Source organism: Chiloscyllium punctatum, chromosome 9 (genome assembly GCF_047496795.1).
Source record: "Chiloscyllium punctatum isolate Juve2018m chromosome 9, sChiPun1.3, whole genome shotgun sequence".
NCBI classification, from domain to species: domain Eukaryota; kingdom Metazoa; phylum Chordata; class Chondrichthyes; order Orectolobiformes; family Hemiscylliidae; genus Chiloscyllium; species Chiloscyllium punctatum.
In genome coordinates, this window is record NC_092747.1 from 54,676,133 (window position 1) to 54,696,375 (window position 20,243).

A 20,243-nucleotide genomic window follows, 5' to 3' on the forward strand; every position below is an offset into this window, starting at 1 on the left:
GCATCCAAAAAGACACATACCCAAAAAGTGGTGCCTTTTCAAGGAACCTACAGAAGACCATCCCAGGGAGTATCCAAATCTCACTTCATGCAGTGGCACAACCCATTACTAATATACACATGCAGACTGGATTGCTGAAATCTTCCACTTGGCAGATATCAATAGTTCAGCAATGACAAGACTACCAATGTATACAGGTCTCAGTATTGGAACTATTCATAAGATTCAAACTCCACCCACAGTGCTCAGAATGAAACAGCCTCCTTTTCATAGAATGAAAGTGTGATACCAGCTGTGAGCATGCTGAGAACTACCACAACTATGTAGCCAACAGAGAGAGAGAGAAATACAATAAGAAATACCAAGATACCAACAAAAGTTTCTAAGATCCACAAGCAGCCTAGAGTTTTATGAAGTTGTTACTGAGCATGGTGCTACACTGTGAAGGAACAGAAGACAGTTCAGGCTAGTGTTTGACAGATTGACCATCCAACAGGGAGAGACAGGAATAGAACACCACTGGTTCCTCGGTTTCCTGACCCACAGGCTATAATCAGTGAAGGTTGGAGATAATATTTCATCCTCACTAATATGCAACAGTGGAGCCCCCAGGGGTGCGCACTCAGCCCCCTACTGTACTCACTGTATACCCATGACTGCGTCGCCAAATACCAGACAAGTGCCATTTACAAGTTCGCTGATGACACCACCATAGTCGGTCGAATCTCAGATGGCAATGAAACAGACTACAGACAGAAGATTGAAGACCTGGAACAATGGTGCACTGAGAACAACCTAGCTCACAAAGTCAGCAAACCAAGAAACTCATTATTGACTTTCGGTGAGATGTTACTCATGCCCTCCTACGCATTAACAGAACAGACTGTCAATCTCCTGGGAATGGTCATCCACAACCAGCTTTCTTGGACTTTTCATCGGGATGCATGATTACAAAGGCCCAACAACATCTCTTCCTCAGGCAGCTGAGGAAATTTGGCATGATGGAGAATACCCTTGCCAATGTTTATAGGTGCGCCATCAAGAGCATTCTGACTAGACGTATCTGGTATGGCAACTGTACCATTCAAGATTGGAGATGGTTACAGAGAGTGGTGAACTCAGCCTGGACAATCACAAAGGCCAACCTCCCATCTATAGAATCCATTTACCAGGTCCGCTGTCAAGGAAAGGCTGCCAGCATTCTCAAAGATCCATCCCACTCTGGCAATGTTTTTCTACAACCTCTACCATCGGGGAGAAGGTATAGAAGCCTGAACACACGCACCAGCCAGTTTCGAGACAGTTTCTACCCTACTGTTGTTAGAATACTGAATGGACTCACAAACTCTTAACAATTGCCTGTACCTGTAATTTTGTTTTTGCCCCTGTTTACCTATTATTTACTTATCTATGCTACTTAACTATGTGATCTGCCTGTATTGCTCGCAAGACAAAGCTTTTCACTGTGCCTTGGTACAAATGACAATAAATTCAATTCAATTCAATTCAATTCAACTCAATGATGCTTTTGCTGAGTGATAGCAACTAGAGCAAGATCACCAAGTTGTCAGCCATTAACAGCTAAGAATAACACATACCTCTCCAGATGGGTATGCAATCACCAGATCAGGAAGAGTTGTCAAACCGCCAAAATGTTCAATCAAAATCTAAAATTATTAATCCTGTTAAATCTATAATTATAAGTCTTTTTGCTAATCATTTTAAATCAGTGTATTGTTTTTCAGCTCTTTCACCAATAGGACCAGTTTGTTTCCCTTTAACCTCTTTAGCTTCTTCATGATGTTGAACACTAATATATTCTCTCTCAACTTTTGCTTCTATAAGCCTCGCTTCTTTAATTTATTCTCAGTGTAAGCCTGTCATGCAGTCATAGAGTCATAGAGATGTACAGGATGGAAACAGACCCTTTGGTCCAACATGTCCATGCTGAACAGATATCTCAACCCAATCTAATCCCATTTTCCAGCACTTGGCCCATATGCCTCTTCACCCTTCCTGTTCATACTTGACCAGCTGCCTTTTAAATGCTGCAATTGCACCGGACTCCACCACTTCCTCTGGCAGCTCATTCCATCCATGCATCAACCTCTGCATGAAAAAGTTGTCCCTTAGGTCATCCCTGGAACATTCTGGTAAACCTCTTCTGCACCTTCTTAAGCTATCCCATAATTCCAAAAATGCAAAGTTCAGATTTGGGCTCAATATGTCAAGTTGAGTCAGAATCAGTGTATAAGAATGTTTTATCAAACTTTCTAGCTTTTATATGCTACCCCTCTATTTTTAAAGCACATCATCCCGATGCCTTTAATCACTTTAGTTGCACTCTGTTTTCCAATGGATTCTTTAAATGCCCAGATTTTGTGAGGAAAATTTGGGTGATCATCCATGAATGGAATAAAACAGATGGCCTCACCTTATATACTTTAGTACAATGTAGGTAAAACTACAACACAACTTCAAATTAAACCTTGTCAGTAAGAGATGGAGCATACATTCACACTTGGAAAGAAAAGAACAGTACTAACATCGGGAAATTCTTTTCACAAAGATCCTGATCAACATGTGGAATGGACTTCTGGGTAGAACAGTGGAAGCAAGCATCCATGAAACATTTAAGAAACAAGTGGATCATTTGATGGGCCTCAAAGGTTTTACGGAATGAATGAGCAGGGATGACCTTTTTCATTGCATCTTCCTTGTGAATTATTAACTTTACATTTAATTACATCTTTGTTCTTGGCAACTTGAATATGTACCATTAGGAATAGCTTTCTTTTCCTTCTACTGATCAGGCTAGTACTAATGCCCAGTCCACTCACATTCAAAATGAAAATGAAGTCTTTCAGTCAACCTCTCCACATTCTTGTCAAGCTGTGAAATTAAATTAACTTGGTACAATTTTTGTTTTTGTTCACACTCTGTCTACTCCCTGAGCGACAGACATTGCTGACCATCTCTTATATCATTGTGGTAGACAATGTGTCGCTCCAAGTTACACTGTAAAAGGCAATTATTATCAATTAGCTCCCTAGATAACCATCAATATAAATGGTCATCAATTAATCCTTACTGATATTCTTTTGAGCTCCATTTGTCTGCTCTTCTTCTTTAATGAATTGACATCATTGTAGCTATTTCTAGTGGCTCTAAATTTTACACATTGAATTGGTGTTGTGCCATGATTCAAAAACTGGCAGTTTTTCTGTAAAGTTTTGTCTATTGTAGCTGGCTTTTCAGACAAACAATCTGAATTAAGAATCAGCTAATTTATTCCATGTTTAACAAGTGTAAACCTAGTACAATACATCAGAATTATAAAAAGGACTTCAATGAAAAACCTCAAATTTTATTTTCATGTTTCACTGGTGGCCTTATTTCCATTTTTCTTACAACAATAGAAGCATAAAACTGTAGATGTTTCCAGTGGAGCAGCAAACCATTTAATTTGTTAAGTCTGTCACAGCTGAAAATATCAATCTTGCCTGACCTTACTTTCTAGCAATTTACTTGTAGGTTACAACACATCAGGTGCATTCTCAAGTACAAAATGACTCTTTTATTGATAAAAAATGTCTCCTCAGCTGTTCACTAATCCTTCTACCTTTCCTGTATCAAGTGAAGATGTAAAAATTAATATCTGATTCCCTGAAATCTCCTCCCATATCTCCCAGAGCAGCCTGCAATACATTTCATATGGGTCTGGGGACATATCCAATTTTATGCGCACTAAAGCACTTCAGAGTACATCTCTGGGACACCCACACCAACCAACCCCACCGCCCCGTGGTCAAACACTTCAACTCCCCCTCCCACTCCACAAAGGGGACGTGCAGGTGCTGGGCCTCCTCCATCGCTACTCCCTAATCACCCGATGCCTGGAGGAAGAATGCATCATCTTCCGGCTTGGGACCCTCCAAGCACACGGCATCAATATGGATTTCACCAGTTTCCTCATTTCTCCTCCCACCACCTTATCTCAGATCCAACCTTCCAACTTTACACAACTCTCATGACCTGTCCCACCTGTCCACTTTCCTTCCTATCTATTCGCTCCACCCTGCTCTCTGACCTATCACCATTACCCCTATCTCCATCTACCCATTGCACTCCCAGCTACCCTTCTCCCAGCCCCACCACCTTCCCATTTATCTCTTAGCACCCCCGGCCTACAAGCCTCATTCCTGATGAAGGGCTCTTGCCCAAAACGTCGATTCTTCTGCTCCTTGAATGCTGCCTGACGTGCTGTGCTTTTCCCGCAGCACACTCTCGACTCTGATCTCCAGTATTTGCAGGCTGTACTTTCTCCTAAAACCATTAAAACCCCATCCCTCTCAATTGTAAATTTGTTCAAGTATATCATAGCCCTCTTCCCTGGCTTAAATAACTCCATTTAACATGGATAGAAGTGTAGAGCACTTCGTTAAAACCCCATCTGTGTCTTCCATATCCACCCACAGTTTGCCACTTAAGCCCCTAATAAGCCCTACTCTTTCCCTGGTTACCTTCTTGCTTAAACTCTACTCATGAAATGTAATGTACTTATACAATAACTTTGGCATTTCATTTATTTTAACCATCAATTTTTTTCATGTACTCTCTCCATGTTCCTTTTCAATATGCTTCCAGGGCATCTAGTCTACTGTGCCCTTGATATCTATATTGCTTCTCATTATAATGGTCCTTTATACTTCTTCCACCACTTATTATGTAAAACATTGTCTAATTTCCCCTTCTCAAAAGCATTATCTCCCTTTTGTACAAAGTGAACTCCGTTTGTCGCTTTTTTTGCTTATTTGATTAGTCTACTACTTTGTTCTGCATAATCAACTGCACCTTCTGAAAATTTCTTAATCAGCTCTCCTACTCTGAAGCCTAAATAATTTCTACATAAACCAAAAAAAAAATGGATCCAGCACTGAAACTTGTGACACAGGAAACAGTCTTCCAGTCAAGAATCACCAATTAACGATTATCCTTTACTTTCTGCTCCAGGACCAATTTTTGATCCAATCCTTGTCTCTTGAATTTCATGTTCATCTTAACTGAATTTCCCTTTATATTCCTGTTTCATCAGATTTTCCCTTAGCCAAAAAAGAAAACTGTCATTTTCTGCATTACAACTCTTAAAAATACTGCATTTATTTAAAAAGCACTTTGGGATAACCTGAATGCAAATCTTACTTTTCTTATCTCTTATGTTTGGTGAAGAACCTTCCTCAATATTTCTGTTTCTACCACAATTATAAGCATCAAGATAGCCAATTCAATCTGATCAGCTGTTTACGAAAAACTGCATCTTGATTATTTATTATTATAATTATTAAATTCAAAAATCGTGTCTCTAAACGTTTTCGCCATTTTCCTTCAATTTATGTAATCTAAACTCATCTTGCAATGCAATGACCAAATTGCCATTATGGTCTCTATTTACCACAGGGAAGTTATCCATGCACTTCAGTTCATCAAGAACATATTACTGGGTGAGAAATTGACATAATTAGAGGTGATTTTTCACAGTTTCAAGCACCTTTAAAGCTCCAAAAAAGCATCCAAAATGTACATACATACTTGTGAGTTAAAATGTTCCAGACATTGTGTTGGTAAGGAAGTTAGCGCATGTGCAGTGAATATCCACTGAAAGTCTGCAGAGTGGACAGATCAAGATGTCATCAGTGGGGAGATCCAAGATGGCGGCGACTCAGCAAGTCTGAGTCTATAGTGCTCTTCCCAAGACCTAGGCAAAGTGGGCCTCCCTCCTCCACCACACTAACCAAATCAATTAAAAATAGTTTTTACTTAATGTAATTAGTGGTTTAGTACTAAATTTAAACAGTTCAGTCTCCTGTAAAAATGACTAGGGGGAAAGGAGCCCGCAGTTCTCAGCAGGCAGGAGCCCCTCCCCCACCCTCCCCAGCTGCAGCAGAGGCGTCCACAGCCGCCCCGGGGGACTTACCTACGGTGGCGAGCCTCGTGGAAATAATCTCTAAACTCGATGTGAAGATCAATGCTTTCATTGAAGAGTCCCGAAGTCGATGGAATTCATTCTCGGCCGCGCTACAAAAGCACGGCCGAGACATCGAAGAAATTGAATGCCGAGTCGGAGGGGCACAGCTAAAGGCCGCGATGGCAGAATCAGCCGTGGATCGGGTCTGGACTCTTGAGCAGCGAGTCTGGACCTTAGAGAATCACATTGATGACCTCAAGAATCGAGGTCGTCAAAAAAATATTTGTTTGCTGGGCCTTCCCGAATGGGAAGAAGAAGGCCAGCTTACCAGGTTCCTTGATTAGTGGCTTCCGCAGTTATTGAATCTGGAGGCTGGATCACGCCAGGTAAGGGTGGAATGGGCCTACCGGGTCGCAATATGTGGGCCCGGCTCGAACCAGCGCCCCCGCCCAGTCCTGTTCTGGCTGCAGAGCCTATAAGGTGAGGCAAATGCTCTTGGAAGTCTCCAGAAATCTTGGGAAAGATCCCCAAGCCATGACTTATAAAGGATCCAAGATTATGTTATTTCAGAACTTTTCCCCAGCTTTGGTCCGAAAGAGGAAGGCATTTGATGAAGAGAAGAAGCGTTTAAGGGATTTAAACATTCAATACTCCTTGTGCTACCTGGCTATGAAGGATCCGTGTATAACATCGGATCAGCGGAGAAGGCCAGGGAACTTTTGGATTCTCTTAGGCAAATTATAATCGATGTTGTTTTGCCCTACTCGGACCCCAGTTTACCCCCTCTTTTTTTTCCTTTTTGTTTAATAGTATCTCCGGGAGGGTGGGAAGAAGGGTTTATTTATTCATCCTTTACTTAGCGATTTTCTTTCCCCCCTTTTTATATACAATATATAGGCCAGGGGGTCTAGTTAATGTAGATGGGGGGAAGGTGGCTACCTTATCTTATTTTATCTTTGTCCTTGGGAGCGGGGTTGTTTTCCCCTGTTATTTTGTATTAATATATTTAATTATTATTTACTGAGACTGTAATTTTATATTCATATATGTTCATATAAGGTATTAACATTACGAAATATATCGAGGTGTTGGTGTGGGTGGGGGTGGGGGATAGGATACTCACTGTTAGTTTTAGTTCAGTAGTATATTTGAATTTTCTTTATCCTATCGTGGGGTGCCTGGGTCAAGGGTGGGACACTGGTTGGGAGAGGTTATGATGGGTTTTTCGGAAAGGAAGTGATGCCCCCTGGGAATAAGGGGGAAGATGTCTGTTTAAATACATTTTATACATTTTTTTACTGTTTAGAAATAGTTTTTTTATTATATTGATCTGAATGTACTAAAGAGCTCTTATTTTTGTGAATTTTATATGCTCTATGCTCGGGATGTTTTAGATAAATACGGGTTTTGTCGTGATCTGATGTTAACACATTCTGAGCACTGCTCAATTTATGCGTTATCCGTTGGGTTTTTTTCTCTTGAATAATGTAAGAATTTTAATGATACACTGGTTAGTTGTAAGTTAGACGAGTAGTTAGTTGAGTTTTGTCTTTTTTTCTCTTGGTATTTCTGTTTTCTTGTTTGATAGATTTTGGTTATCATTTATTTAAGATTTAACCGTATGTCAATGTTTATAGTTTTTTTTTAGTTTTCTTTGTAAACTTGTAAAAACATGTTAAATTTTCAATAACAGTATCTATATAAAAAAATGCCGTCAGTGTGCATTGCTGGCTTGATATCATCACTTTGGAGCTCATCATCCCAATATACTTCCAGTTAACCTCACACACTCAATATTTGTTCAGAAACAGAGAAAACCATCCCACTCACCCAGGCCACTGCCCACTTCTGCACCCCGTAACATACACCATTTAAGAGGACAAGTAGCCAATGCAGATGAGTTGCCAGTTGATTTTGCCTTGCTTTTGGTATGATTCTACAAGGGGTTGGTGTTTTCTACAGTTATTTTAAGAGATAAAGATTTCGAATAAGTGATGAAGCAGATGATAAAAGAACGTTTGCTGACTTCAAGGCTCCTGCAAAAAACTAATTGCTCCCAGATGCTATGTGCAATGGTAAGCATTCCACTTGGAATACAGCATAACTTAGGAAATAAGCAGGATGGTAGAGCACATCTCTCAGGAGGAGGAGTTACCTCTATAGAATGCTCATGGAGCATTTCCCGACCTGATCCTCAGTGTGGAACATCATATAAGACATCTGCACTTTAACAGAGCTGTCCAGACAGAAACCTGCCACTGCCCGCAAACCAAATCACAACTTCAACCTCCATTGAGCAACTATCACATGGGTGTGGAGCTGACTATAGCAAAAAAAAATCTTTCATGAGACATAAGCTTTGCTATCAGTGGTTTCCCCTCACTAAATACCTTTGAGAAGTTGATGACCCAAGTGCTTGAAGCACTACTGTCCATCTCGTACAGTTGTGTTGTGAGGATATGGGTTTTAGGATTTTGACCTATTGAAAGTGAAGGAGCAGTGATATAGTTCCAAGTCAGGATAATGTGTGGCTTGGAGACAACTTGCAGGTTGTGGTGTTCCCATGCTGCCCTTATCCTTCTAGCTGCCAGAAGTTGCAGATTTGCAAGGTGCTGTTGAAAGGACTCCAATGAATAGTTGCAGTAGTTGTAGATTGTATATTCCTCTGCCACTGTGCATTTGTATTGATGGAGGGATTTTTAACATGTGGATGGTGTTCCTAACAAATGTTCCATTTTGTACTGGATGTGAAGCTTCAGGAGAATGTTGTTGAAGCTGCTCTCCCATTTGGGCAAATAGAGAGTACTCCAGCTTTCTCCTGTCACGTGACTTGTAGTTGGTGGACAGGCAGTGTGGATGGTTGAAGAATCTCGAGCCTCTGGTCTGCCTTTGCAGTATGTATTTATGTGGATATTGATGGGAGGCATTCAGTAATGATAGGGCATTGAATGTCAAGGGAGCTGGTTAGATACCCTCTAATTAGAAACCATCATTGCCTGGCACTTGTGGAGCACAAATATCCATGACATTTATCAGCCAAAGACTGAATATTATCTAGGTCTTGCTGCATTGGGATATGGACTGCTTCAGTATCTGAGGAGTCACAGATGTTGCTGAACACAGCTTCATCAGTGAAGACCTCCACTTCTGACTTTATGATAAAGGGAAGGTCATTAATGACACAATCAGAACTAGGACATTACCTGAGGATCTCCTGTTGAAATGTCTAGCGGCTGAAATAATTGTCTTCCTACAACCACACCCACCTTTGTTTGTTCTAGGTATGACCAACCACGTAGATATCGCCCCCAGTTCCCATTGTCTTCACTTTTCTAGGGATCCCTGATGCCTCAATGTCAAGAACAATTGCTGTCACTACCCCTGTGGAATTCATTTCAGTGTTTCTGAAGTCAAGTGCCAACTGTCCCAATCGGAATCCAAATTGAGCATCTGTGGCCCAGTTAATGCTGAAACAACTTGACTTGAAAGCGATTTTGATGACACCTTCCACCATTTTAGTGCCTACTGGAAATAAAGTACTGGTGGTAAACACCAGTGGTCAGGGGTCAGTTACCTCAGTTAGTTGATCTGCTGGTTTGCATTGTAGAGTGACAAGGGTTCGCATCTTGTACTAGCTGAACTAGCATCAAGGTCCATCATTCTCAACTTCTCCCCTCACCTGTGGCATGGTGACCCTCAGGCTAAACCACCATCAGTTGTCTCTCTCTAACGAGAGAACAGTCCTCACAACGAAGGCTTTCCTTTGTCGGGTGGTATTGAATCCCCTAGAAATTGTCCTGTTGTTTAATTCAAAGACTTCTTTTCCTCTTTTCTGGGTTTTCATCCCCTCTTTATCTAAGCTGTAAACATAACATCCATAGATTTTTCTCCTACAAATTCAAATGTCACACTTTTTCTATACTATCTATTTTTGGTAGAATCTCAACATGTTGATTCCACAGTCTTTGTTTTCTCCTATAATATACTAATTTATAAGTTTATTGGCACCTATTTATTACTTCATGAATTATCACATCACCTCAATTCTTTTCAACAATAGATTTCCATTCACCTCACTTATAAGTTTAAAAAAGATTCTGCTGTTAGAATTGATGAAAATACTGTGCTTCATGTCTGTTGGTTGTAAAAGTGTTGGTGAAAGATTCCATGTCATACCAAATTGGTTCATTCCCCTATGCAAGGATCAGTTGGTCACACTCTCACCACTTCAATCAGAAAGTGGAAGATTTAAATCCCTCTCCAGGAATTAAGCATATATAATTTGATATACTTAGAATATGAGATTCCATTGTTCCACTGTCAGAGATGCTATCATTCAAATGGGTGGTACTTCGTTGACCGGGCCTATTCTATCTCTTTGGTAATCCTAGTTCCCTATTTTATTCCCGATAGCTTTTTATTTTGTTTATTTCCCTTCAGGTATTTATCCAATTCTCTTTTAAGTTTGAGAGAAGATTTGTAGTTCGGGTGTTCGTTGTTGTGGTTCTGTTCGCCGAGCTGGGAATTTGTGTTGCAGACGTTTTGTCCCCTGTCTAGGTGACATCCTCAGTGTTTGGGAGCCTCCTGTGAAGCGCTTCAGTGATGTTTCCTCCGTTATTTATAGTGATTTGTATCTGCCGCTTCCGGTTGTCAGTTCCAGCTGTTCGCTGCAGTGGTCAGTATATTGGGTCCAGGTCGGTGTGATTATTGATTGAATATGTGGATGAGTGCCATTCCTCTAGGAATTCCCTGGCTGTTCACTGTTTGGCTTGTCCTATAATAATAGTGTTGTCCCAGTCGAACTCATGTTGCTTGTCATTTGCGTGTGTGGCTACTAAGGATAGCTGGTCGTGTCGTTTTGTGGCTAGTTGGTGTTCATGGATGCGGATCGTTAGCTGTCTTCCTGTTTGTCCTATGTAGTGTTTTGTGCAGTCTTTGCATGGGATTTTATACACTACATTGGTTTTGCTCATGCTGGGTATTGGGTCCTTCGTTCTGCTGAATTGTTGTCTGAGAGTGGCTGTTGGTTTGTGTGCTGTTATGAGTCCTAGTGGTCGCAGTAGTCTGGCTATCAGTTCAGAAACGTTTTTGATTTATGATAGTGTGGCTAGTCCTTTGGGTTGTGGCATGTCCTCATTCTGTTGTCTTTCCCTTCAGCATCTGTTGATGAAATTGCGTGGGTATCCGTTTTTGGCGAATACATTGTATAGGTGCTCTTCTTCCTCTGTTTGCAGTTCTGGTGCACTGCAGTGTGTTGTGGCCCTTATGAACAGTGTCTTGATGCAACTTCTTTTGTGTGTGTTGGGTGGTTGCTTTCGTAGTTTAGGACTTGGTCTGTGTGTGTGGCTTTCCTGTATACCTTTGTGGTGAATTCTCCATTAGGTGTTCTCTGTACCATCACATCTAGGAATGGGAGTTGGTTGTCCTTTTCTTCCTCTCTAGTGAATTGGATTCCTGTGAGGGTGGCATTGATGATCTGGTGTGTTCTCTATTTCTGTGTTTTAAATGATTACAAAAGGTGTCATCTACATATCTGACCCAGAGTTTGGGTTGAACTTGTGGTAAGACTGTTTGTTCTAACCTTTGCATTGCTGCTTCTGCTATGAGTCCAGAGATGGGTGTGCCATTGATTTGTTCATATATTTGGTTGTTGAATGTGAAGTGTGTTGTGAGGCACAGGTCCAGTAGTTTGAGTATGCTGTCTTTGTTGATAGGTTCCCAGTCTTGTTGTCTGTTCTGTCTGTCCAGCAGGTTGACTATTGTTTCTCTGGCTAGGGTTTTGTTGATAGAGGTGAACAGTGCCATTACATCAAATGAGACCATAGTTTCTTCCTTGTCTATGTGTATATATCTGATGATACCCAAGAATTCCTGTGTTGACTGTATAGAGTGTCTGGATCCACTGATCAGGTGTTTCAGTTTCTGCTGTAGTTCTTTAGCCAGTTTGTGTGATGGTGTCCCTGGTAGTGATACTATGCGTCTGAGTGGGATGTCTGGTTTGTGCACTTTCGGTAGTCCATAGAATCTGGGGGTGTTGTTGCTTTCAGGTTTCATTCTCTGTAGGTCAAGCCTGGTTATCTGTCCATTTTTTTATAGGTTCCTCAGTGTGTTGTTTATCCTATTGGTGAGCTATGGAGTGGGGTCAAACTCCCTCTTTTGGTAGGTGTTGGTATCTGCAAGTAGTTGTTGCGCTTTTTGGATGTACTCTGCTTTGTCCAGGATGACCGTCATTCTGCCTTTGTCTGCTGGTAGTATGATTATGTTCTTTTCGTTTCTTAGTGATTTTAGTGCTTCCCTCTCCTTGGCGTTGAGGTTGTGTATTTGTCTTTTCCTTGTTATCAGGGATACGATACTTTGTCTCACTATTTGTTGTGTCTCTTCTGTCAGTCCATTGTTTCTGAGTGTTCATTCTAGTGCTGCTAGGAAGTCTGCTGTCTTGGCGTCCCTGTGGTTGTAGTTGAGTCCCTTGGCCAGTATTGTTCTTTCCATGTCTGTGAGCTGTCTGTGGGAGAGGTTTCTAACCCACGAGTGTGTTGTGGTGTCCTCTCTGTTGTGTGTTAGTTTGGCCATTTTTTCTTTTAGTATCGTACCCCTGATAACAAGGAAAAGACAAATACATAACCTCAACATCATAAAAGCACTAAGAAATGATAAGAATATAATCATACTACCAGCAAAGGCAGAATGACGGTCATCCTGGACAAAGCAGAGTACATCCAAAAAGCGCAACAACTACTTGCAGATACCAACACCTACCAAAAGAGGGAGTTTGACCCCACCCCACAGCTCACCAATAGGATAAACAACACACTGAGGAACCTATAAAAAAATGGACAGATAACCAGGCTTGACCTACAGAGAATGAAACCTGAAAGCAACAACACCCCCAGATTCTATGGACTACCGAAAGTGCACAAACCAGACATCCCACTCAGACGCGTAGTATCACTACCAGGGACACCATCACGCAAACTGGCTAAAGAACTACAGCAGAAACTGAAACACCTGATCAGTGGATCCAGACACTCTATACAGTCAACACAGGAATTCTTGGGCATCATCAGAAATATACACATAGACAAGGAAGAAACTATGGTCTCATTTGATGTAACGGCACTTTTCACCTCTATCAACAAAACCCTAGCCAGAGAAACAATAGCCAACCTGCTGGACAGACAGAACAGACAACAAGACCGGGAACCTAACAACAAAGACGGCATACTCAAACTACTGGACCTGTGCCTCACAACACACTTCACATTCAACAACCAAATATATGAACAAATCAATGGCACACCCATCTCTGGACTCATAGCAGAAGCAGCAATGCAAAGGTTAGAACAAACAGTCTTACCGCAAGTTCAACCCAAATTCTGGGTCAGATATGTAGATCCCACCTTTGTACTCATTTAAAACACAGAAATAGAGAACACACACCGGATCATCAACGCCACCCTCACAGGAATCCAATTCACTAGAGAGGAAGAAAAGGACAACCAACTCCCATTCCTAGACGTGATGGCACAGAGAACACCGAATGGAGAATTCACCACAAAGGTATACAGGAAAGCCACACACACAGACCAAGTCCTGAACTACGAAAGCAACCACCCCAACACACACAAAAGAAGTTGCATCAAGACACTGTTCAAAAGGGCCACAACACACTGCAGTGCACCAGAACTGCAAAAAGAGGAAGAAGAACACCAATACAACATATTCGCCAAAAACAGATACCCACGCAATTTCATCAACAGATGCCGAAGGGAAAGACAACGGAATGAGGACATGCCACAACCCAAAGGACTAGCCACACTACCATACATCAAGAACATTTCTGAACTGACAGCCAGACTACTACGACCACTAGGACTCATAACAGCACACAAACCAACAGCCACTCTCAGACAACAATTCAGCAGGACGAAGGACCCGATACCCAGCATGAGCAAAACCAATGTGGTGTACAAAATCCCATGCAAGGACTGCACAAAACACTACATAGGACAAACAGGAAGACAGCTAACGATCCGTATCCATGAACACCAACTAGCCACAAAACGACACGACCAGCTATCCTTAGTAGCCACACACGCAAATGACAAGCAACATGAGTTCGACTGGGACAACACTATTATTATAGGACAAGCCAAACAGAGAACAGCCAGGGAATTCCTAGAGGAATGGCACTCATCCACATGTTCAATCAATAAACATATCGACCTGGACCCAATATACTGGCCACTGCAGCGAACAACTGGAACTGACAACCGAAAACGGCAGATACAAATGACTATAAGTGCCGGAGGAAACATCACAGAAGCGCTTCACAGGAGGCTCCAAAACACTGGAGATGTCATCTAGACAGGGGATGAAACGTCTACAACACAAATTCCCAGCTCGGCGAACAGAACCACAACAATTCTCTTTTATTATCTAGTCAGCATCCACCACACTTTTTGGAAGCCCATCCTGAATCTAAATGATAGTGCAAGAAAGGTCACCTCTGATTCTTCTGAATCATCTTAAACTTGTCTTGAGGTTTCTTCGATTGGAAGCAGTTGCTTCTTATCAGAAATTGCTCACAACTTTGAACACATATCAAATCTACTGTTAACCACCTCTCCTCAAAGGAGACATACCAGCTCTGAACTGTTGAGAGTGTTTAGGTTGGTTGTGCTTGCTAGGAATACGAATAAGAGGATCAGGGACATAAATCAGTGTCCAGTTTTCATGTTGCAGAATTTTTACCCCAAGATAATTATATTGTAAATGTTGAGTCTGAACTCAAGGAGTAGAATCTCATCAACATGGGCTGCAGTATTCTGCTATCTGTTTCAAAACTAAACAAACAGCCTTCTTTAGAACTATATCTTCATTACTTACAGCATATAATTAAGAAAAGTTTTAGAATTAATGCCATATTTTCTCACCAAGAGCAGACAGAACAGATGCTGACCAAAAGAGCTCTCCCATGACAGCAGGGATGAACATCAGGCCACCTATCCTTCCACCATAGGTTTCCTGAAAGGGGTCCAACATAGTCACATACCTTCTTGAACGCATTGTTTTAGCGAAAAACAAACCGCCTGTAAAAATGTTATTAAAGAACCAATTTGTTATATACCATTCCTTTATTTAAATTGGCAATTATTGGCAATACTATAGTGTAAATATATTTGAGATGTAAACTGCTATGAAATAAATAAAATATTGCATTAGCTATGGTACGATACAACTGGTCATGCTGCTGACACTTGGATCTAATCCAAGGAAAGCAAAGTAGGAGAAAAAAAATTGTGGGAGGAGACAAAGATTTTGCAAGTGGATTAGAGATAAATTCAATGAATTTGCGAAAAGGTATAAAATGGAGTATAAAATGGGACAATGTGAGGTGATCTTATTGAAACTTAAGTTTCTGAAAAAGCTCAGTAGGGTATATACTGAGAAGATATTTTCTGTCATGAGAAAATCTAGAATTATGGGGCAGAATCTAAAAGATAAACAGTCTCACATTTAGTAGTTGATGAGGAAGTTATTAGTCCTTGGCATTCTCTTACACAGAGAACAGTATGGGTTAGGTCATTGAATGTATTCATATCAAAGTTGGACAGATTTTAATGAACAAGAGAGTCACAGGCAACAGGGAGCCGGCAGAAGTATTGAGTGAATGTCATTGTCAGGTCAGTCATGTTGAATGGTGGATCAGGTTAGATGAGCTGAATGGACTATTTGTGTTCTATATCTAAGGATCTTATGATGTGACACTGCAGCCATACTGAAAAATAAAACAATGTTCTGTGGCTCTGTCAGGACTGATTAGCTGAAATTTCCTACATAAAACAGAAATGATTCTTCTTTGAGTTTGGAATGTTTTATGTAGCAAGTGAGGGAGGATGGCAAATTTTATCCAATGTCTATAACAATTAGAAAAGATTTAAATTGAAATTTAGTATATGATGCTTTAAATTGTCATGTGATGGTATAATACCTTACATAAAAACTCATACTTAAAATTAACTGTTTCATATAAAAGCATGACATACTGTATTGTTGTTTTACTCAGTAACAGTATTCATTTCTATATGTCTCATTTTTTAAAAAGGGCATTAAAATATAACCTTAGAATATCAGAAATGTTTTATAGCATCTAAAGGTCATGCTGCTGGAAAAGAACAAACGTACTGCCAATGTAATATGTTGGAGAACAAGGATCATATTTTAAGATATTTGACTGACATAACATAAATCATAGAATTTATATTAAAATACTGCTGTCTTAAATTTTATTACAAGAGATTAAATTTACAGAACACATCTATTTTGGGAATGCCAATCAAGTCTAATTGAAACATTAGTCTCAGGACTGCTTTTCAATCTCAATATATTCTTGAGATAGTTAAGTTTTTTCACCCTTATGTTCTAGTAAACATTAACAATGTTTGTTGGAGCATGACCAGTTGAGGTTAGATGCCAGGGCATGACACCTAAGAATGAATTAGTAGGTTGAACTGGCAGCTAACCTGGCCAACCTTCTAACAGTGAAAAGCAAAGGAAGATTAAACTACAACTGATTTTTGCTTTTTACCTAACTGAAACAAAAGGGAGAACTTGCAGTAATCTATAATGCAAATCAAATGTAAAGGGTAAGTACTCACATTGCAAGCTGTGTGCTGATTAATTTCAGAATATGGTGGTCACCAAGCTAATAAAGTAACAATAGCTATTAAAAGGGTATTGTGGCATAATTTATTATGTGTCATTGAGGAGTATTATGAAATGGATACAATTTTACTAAAAACTTTTCTTTATTTGTTCGTGTGATGTGGGAATCATATCTAGCCAGAGGAAATGATGGTGAGTTATCTTCTGATCAGCTGCAGTTCATGAAGTGTCTGTATATAGTGCTGTTAGGAAGGAATCCCCCACCCCCAGGATTTTAATCCAATCATAACAAAAGAATGGGGATATATTTCCAAGTCACGATGGTATCGGTTATCTTATACTATTTTCAGAATAAAATGAAGTAATGCCATCTCTGCGTACAGTACCACGTTATGACTGGGATTGTGCAAACATCTGCCCTCTTTCTAGCTGGACTGTCCATGAGTCCATGATTAACTAACCATACTATGGTGCCAGCTCCTCTTTCAGCACTGCCATGGTTTACTTTCCCTCTATAATGGGTCATCACAGTGTCCACTGGCTAGGTTGCTGAAACAAAAAGCACTACCAAACAACCATTCCAACCTGCCTTTATTAAACAAACAAAAAAAAATGAATAGTTTGCTTTTATGCAAAAGAAATGGTTTGAAGGTAGAAGATAGGGGTTGCTTTTCAGACTGGAGGCCTGTGACCAGCAGTGTACCAAAAGGATTGATATTGGGTCCACTGCTTTTTGTCATTTATATGAACGATTTGGATGTGAATATAGGAGGTATGTTTAGTAAGTTTGCGAATAACACCAAAATTGATGACATAGTGGACACTGAAGAAGATTATCTCAGAGTACAACAAGACTTTAATTAACTGGGGGAATGCGTTGAGGAGTGGCAGATGAAGTGTAATTTGTACAAATTGTGACAATGCTGTGGCTTTCAAGAGGTTATGTTGTCCTGGTTATTTTGAAAAGACGTTGTAAGGCTGAGATGCCAAGCTGGCTACCGAAATCCACTTGTTTGGCCCTGAGGATTTGTTTCTAAAGTTGGAACAATGGAAGCAGCACAGGTGTGGCCAGCCCTCACAGACCAGGCTTTCTAGTTTCTTTTTTAGATTTAACTTTAGGCAGAAGCTATTGGGGTCTCAAAAGAGTTGGGATCTTCAATGAATGTCTCTTGCCTGCTACTTTGTCTGAATTTTCTCTTGATATTTTTTCCTCCTGGATTGGAGAACTGCATGTGAGAATTTGTGTCTGATTTTCCTTTTAGCCAAGCAATGTATTTTTGATATATCATTATACAGGAACAATTAATTAGTAATAGTTTTTGAATCTACCATTCAGTTAAGTTTCCAATTAAGTTATTATTCTAAATTCCTCTTTTTTTGGTTGTATTTTAACTGCAGTGTTTTACTAAATTGTAGTTTGCTTAATGTTGAATAGTTTGACCTGTCACATTACAGCTGAACACTTTTGTTATGAACTCAGCCAGACCACTCAAAACAGTCTTAAGCAGGCAGCCTAGACCCCATAAATTTGGAATTTGTTTCAGTAAGTGTATAGTGAAAATTAAGCAGAGTAAGATAGCAAGGTTGACGACTACATTTTAAAACAGACAACAATTTATTCACAAAATTACACAATGAAACACCAAGAACAGAATAAAGAACCCCTACAGAACTCAGTCTATCCAAACTAGACTTAATTATGCTGTTCTGAACATATACAACAGTCCCAATGAAGAAACTCTTTAAAACCCAGCATAAATGGAATACATGCTTAAAGGTTGAAGTTGAAGGGTAGAAACAAGAGAGAGTTTCCACACAGCTCACTGCTGAACTCCTCACCAGTTCAAGACTGAACTAAACCACTCAGCTCGAGAGCTGACCACTCCCTTTCCATTATACAAGTCACTTCTAAAACATGTCCACTTTGGCCTGAAGTCTCATCTGTTTACGTATATACAAAAGGCCTCTCGAAATCCTTTTCACCTCTGAACCAAACCCCATCTGATCGGAGCCCAGCCCAGTTTATTACCCTTCTGAAAAAAAAAATCAAGGACAGAGTATCCTTGAGCCAAGGAACAGCTTTTAGATAAAACAAAAGGACTAGCTTTGCGACACCTCCCCCCTTAATTGAAATGAACTATCAATACCAAAAGATGGCCTCATTTGTAACCCAGCAAAACCCAGTTGGTAGTCTAAACACACATATACACTATACTAACTATAAACATGCAAACGTGTACAACCAAATGAAAATTCAGGCCGCGATATACTCACCACCGAATGCCTCCTTATCTCATTTGAGTTTTGATAATGCATTAGCAAACATGGTTTCGCGACCTGTCACATGTATAATTGTCAAATTGAATGGCTGCAACAACAAGCTGCATCTAAACAGTCTGGCATTTTTGTCCTTAAATGTTTCCACAAATATCAATAAGTTGTGATCAGTGTATACAATTGTCTCAGATGCATTGCTGGTAATATAAACACTGAAATGTTGGAAGACCAACGCCAAGCTAAAAGTCTCTTTCTCCACCATTGAATATTTCTGTTGATAAACTATCAACTTCCTGGAAAAACACCCAGTGGGTCTTTCTATTCCCTTGTCATCCTCCTGCAGGACCACCGCACCAAAACCCACCTCACTGGCATCGATAGCCACCTTGAATGGCTTCTTGTAATCCGGTGCGGCTAATACTGGGGCAGTTGTTAACAGTTTTTAGGTTGTCAAATGCCTTTTGACAGTCCACTGTCCACTGAAACCTCTTGCCCTTTTATAACAATTCAGTGAGTGGAGCAGCCACACTGCTAAAGTTCGGCACAAGTTTCCAGTAAAATCCATTCAACCCCACAAACCATAGTACTGCTTTTTACGCCAAGTGTGGGAAATTCCCCAATTACTTTTGTTTTCACATCCTATGGGGCCATTTGTCCATATCCAATAACATGGCCAAGGAAGGTGACTTGCGCTTTATCAAATTCACTTGTAGCAGTGTTTACCACCAAGCCTGCCTTCCGAAGTCAATTGAACAAATCCAATAAAAGCTGTAAATATTCCTTCCATGAGTGACAAAAATCACCAGGTCATCAATATACACCACACAATTGGGTAATCCAGCAATAACCTTATTAGTCAGTCTCTGAAATGTGGCTGGAGCGTTCTTCAGACCAAATGGCATGACTTTGAACTGATATAACCCATTTGCCGTTACAAAAGCCGAAATTGTCTTTGCTCTCTCTGACAGAGGTACTTGCCAGTAGCCTCTGAGAAAGTCCAACTCAGAAATGTAAGTTTCTTGTCCCACATTTCAAAACAGACCTCCAACCATAGAATTGGATATGCATTAAACTTTGTAACGGCGTTGATTTTGCAATAGCCCACACATAACCGTTGAGTACCATCTGGCTTTGGCACCATGACTATGGGTGAGCTCTAGTCACTGTAACTCACTTCGATTATGCCATCTAGGAGCATGATCTCTATCTCTTTCTGAACCTGTGCTAACGTTAGAGGGTTATGCCGATAAGGATGTTGCTTATTTGGAACAGCATCTCCTATCTCTACATCATGCATAATTAGGTTAGTACTTCCCAGTTTATTTCCGCATATCTC

General features: G+C 40.4%; 1 protein-coding gene across 1 annotated transcript in view; it reads right to left on the reverse strand.

Annotated features, from left to right (window-relative positions):
* LOC140481691 (high-affinity choline transporter 1-like) overlaps nucleotides 1-20,243 on the reverse strand; it is a 92,555-nt gene that overhangs the window by 48,446 nt on the left and 23,866 nt on the right. Inside the window, exon 3 of the mRNA XM_072578266.1 lies at nucleotides 14,899-15,054. Within this exon, the coding sequence (XP_072434367.1) occupies nucleotides 14,899-15,054 (156 nt within the window). The remainder of the gene's footprint in view (nucleotides 1-14,898; nucleotides 15,055-20,243) is intronic.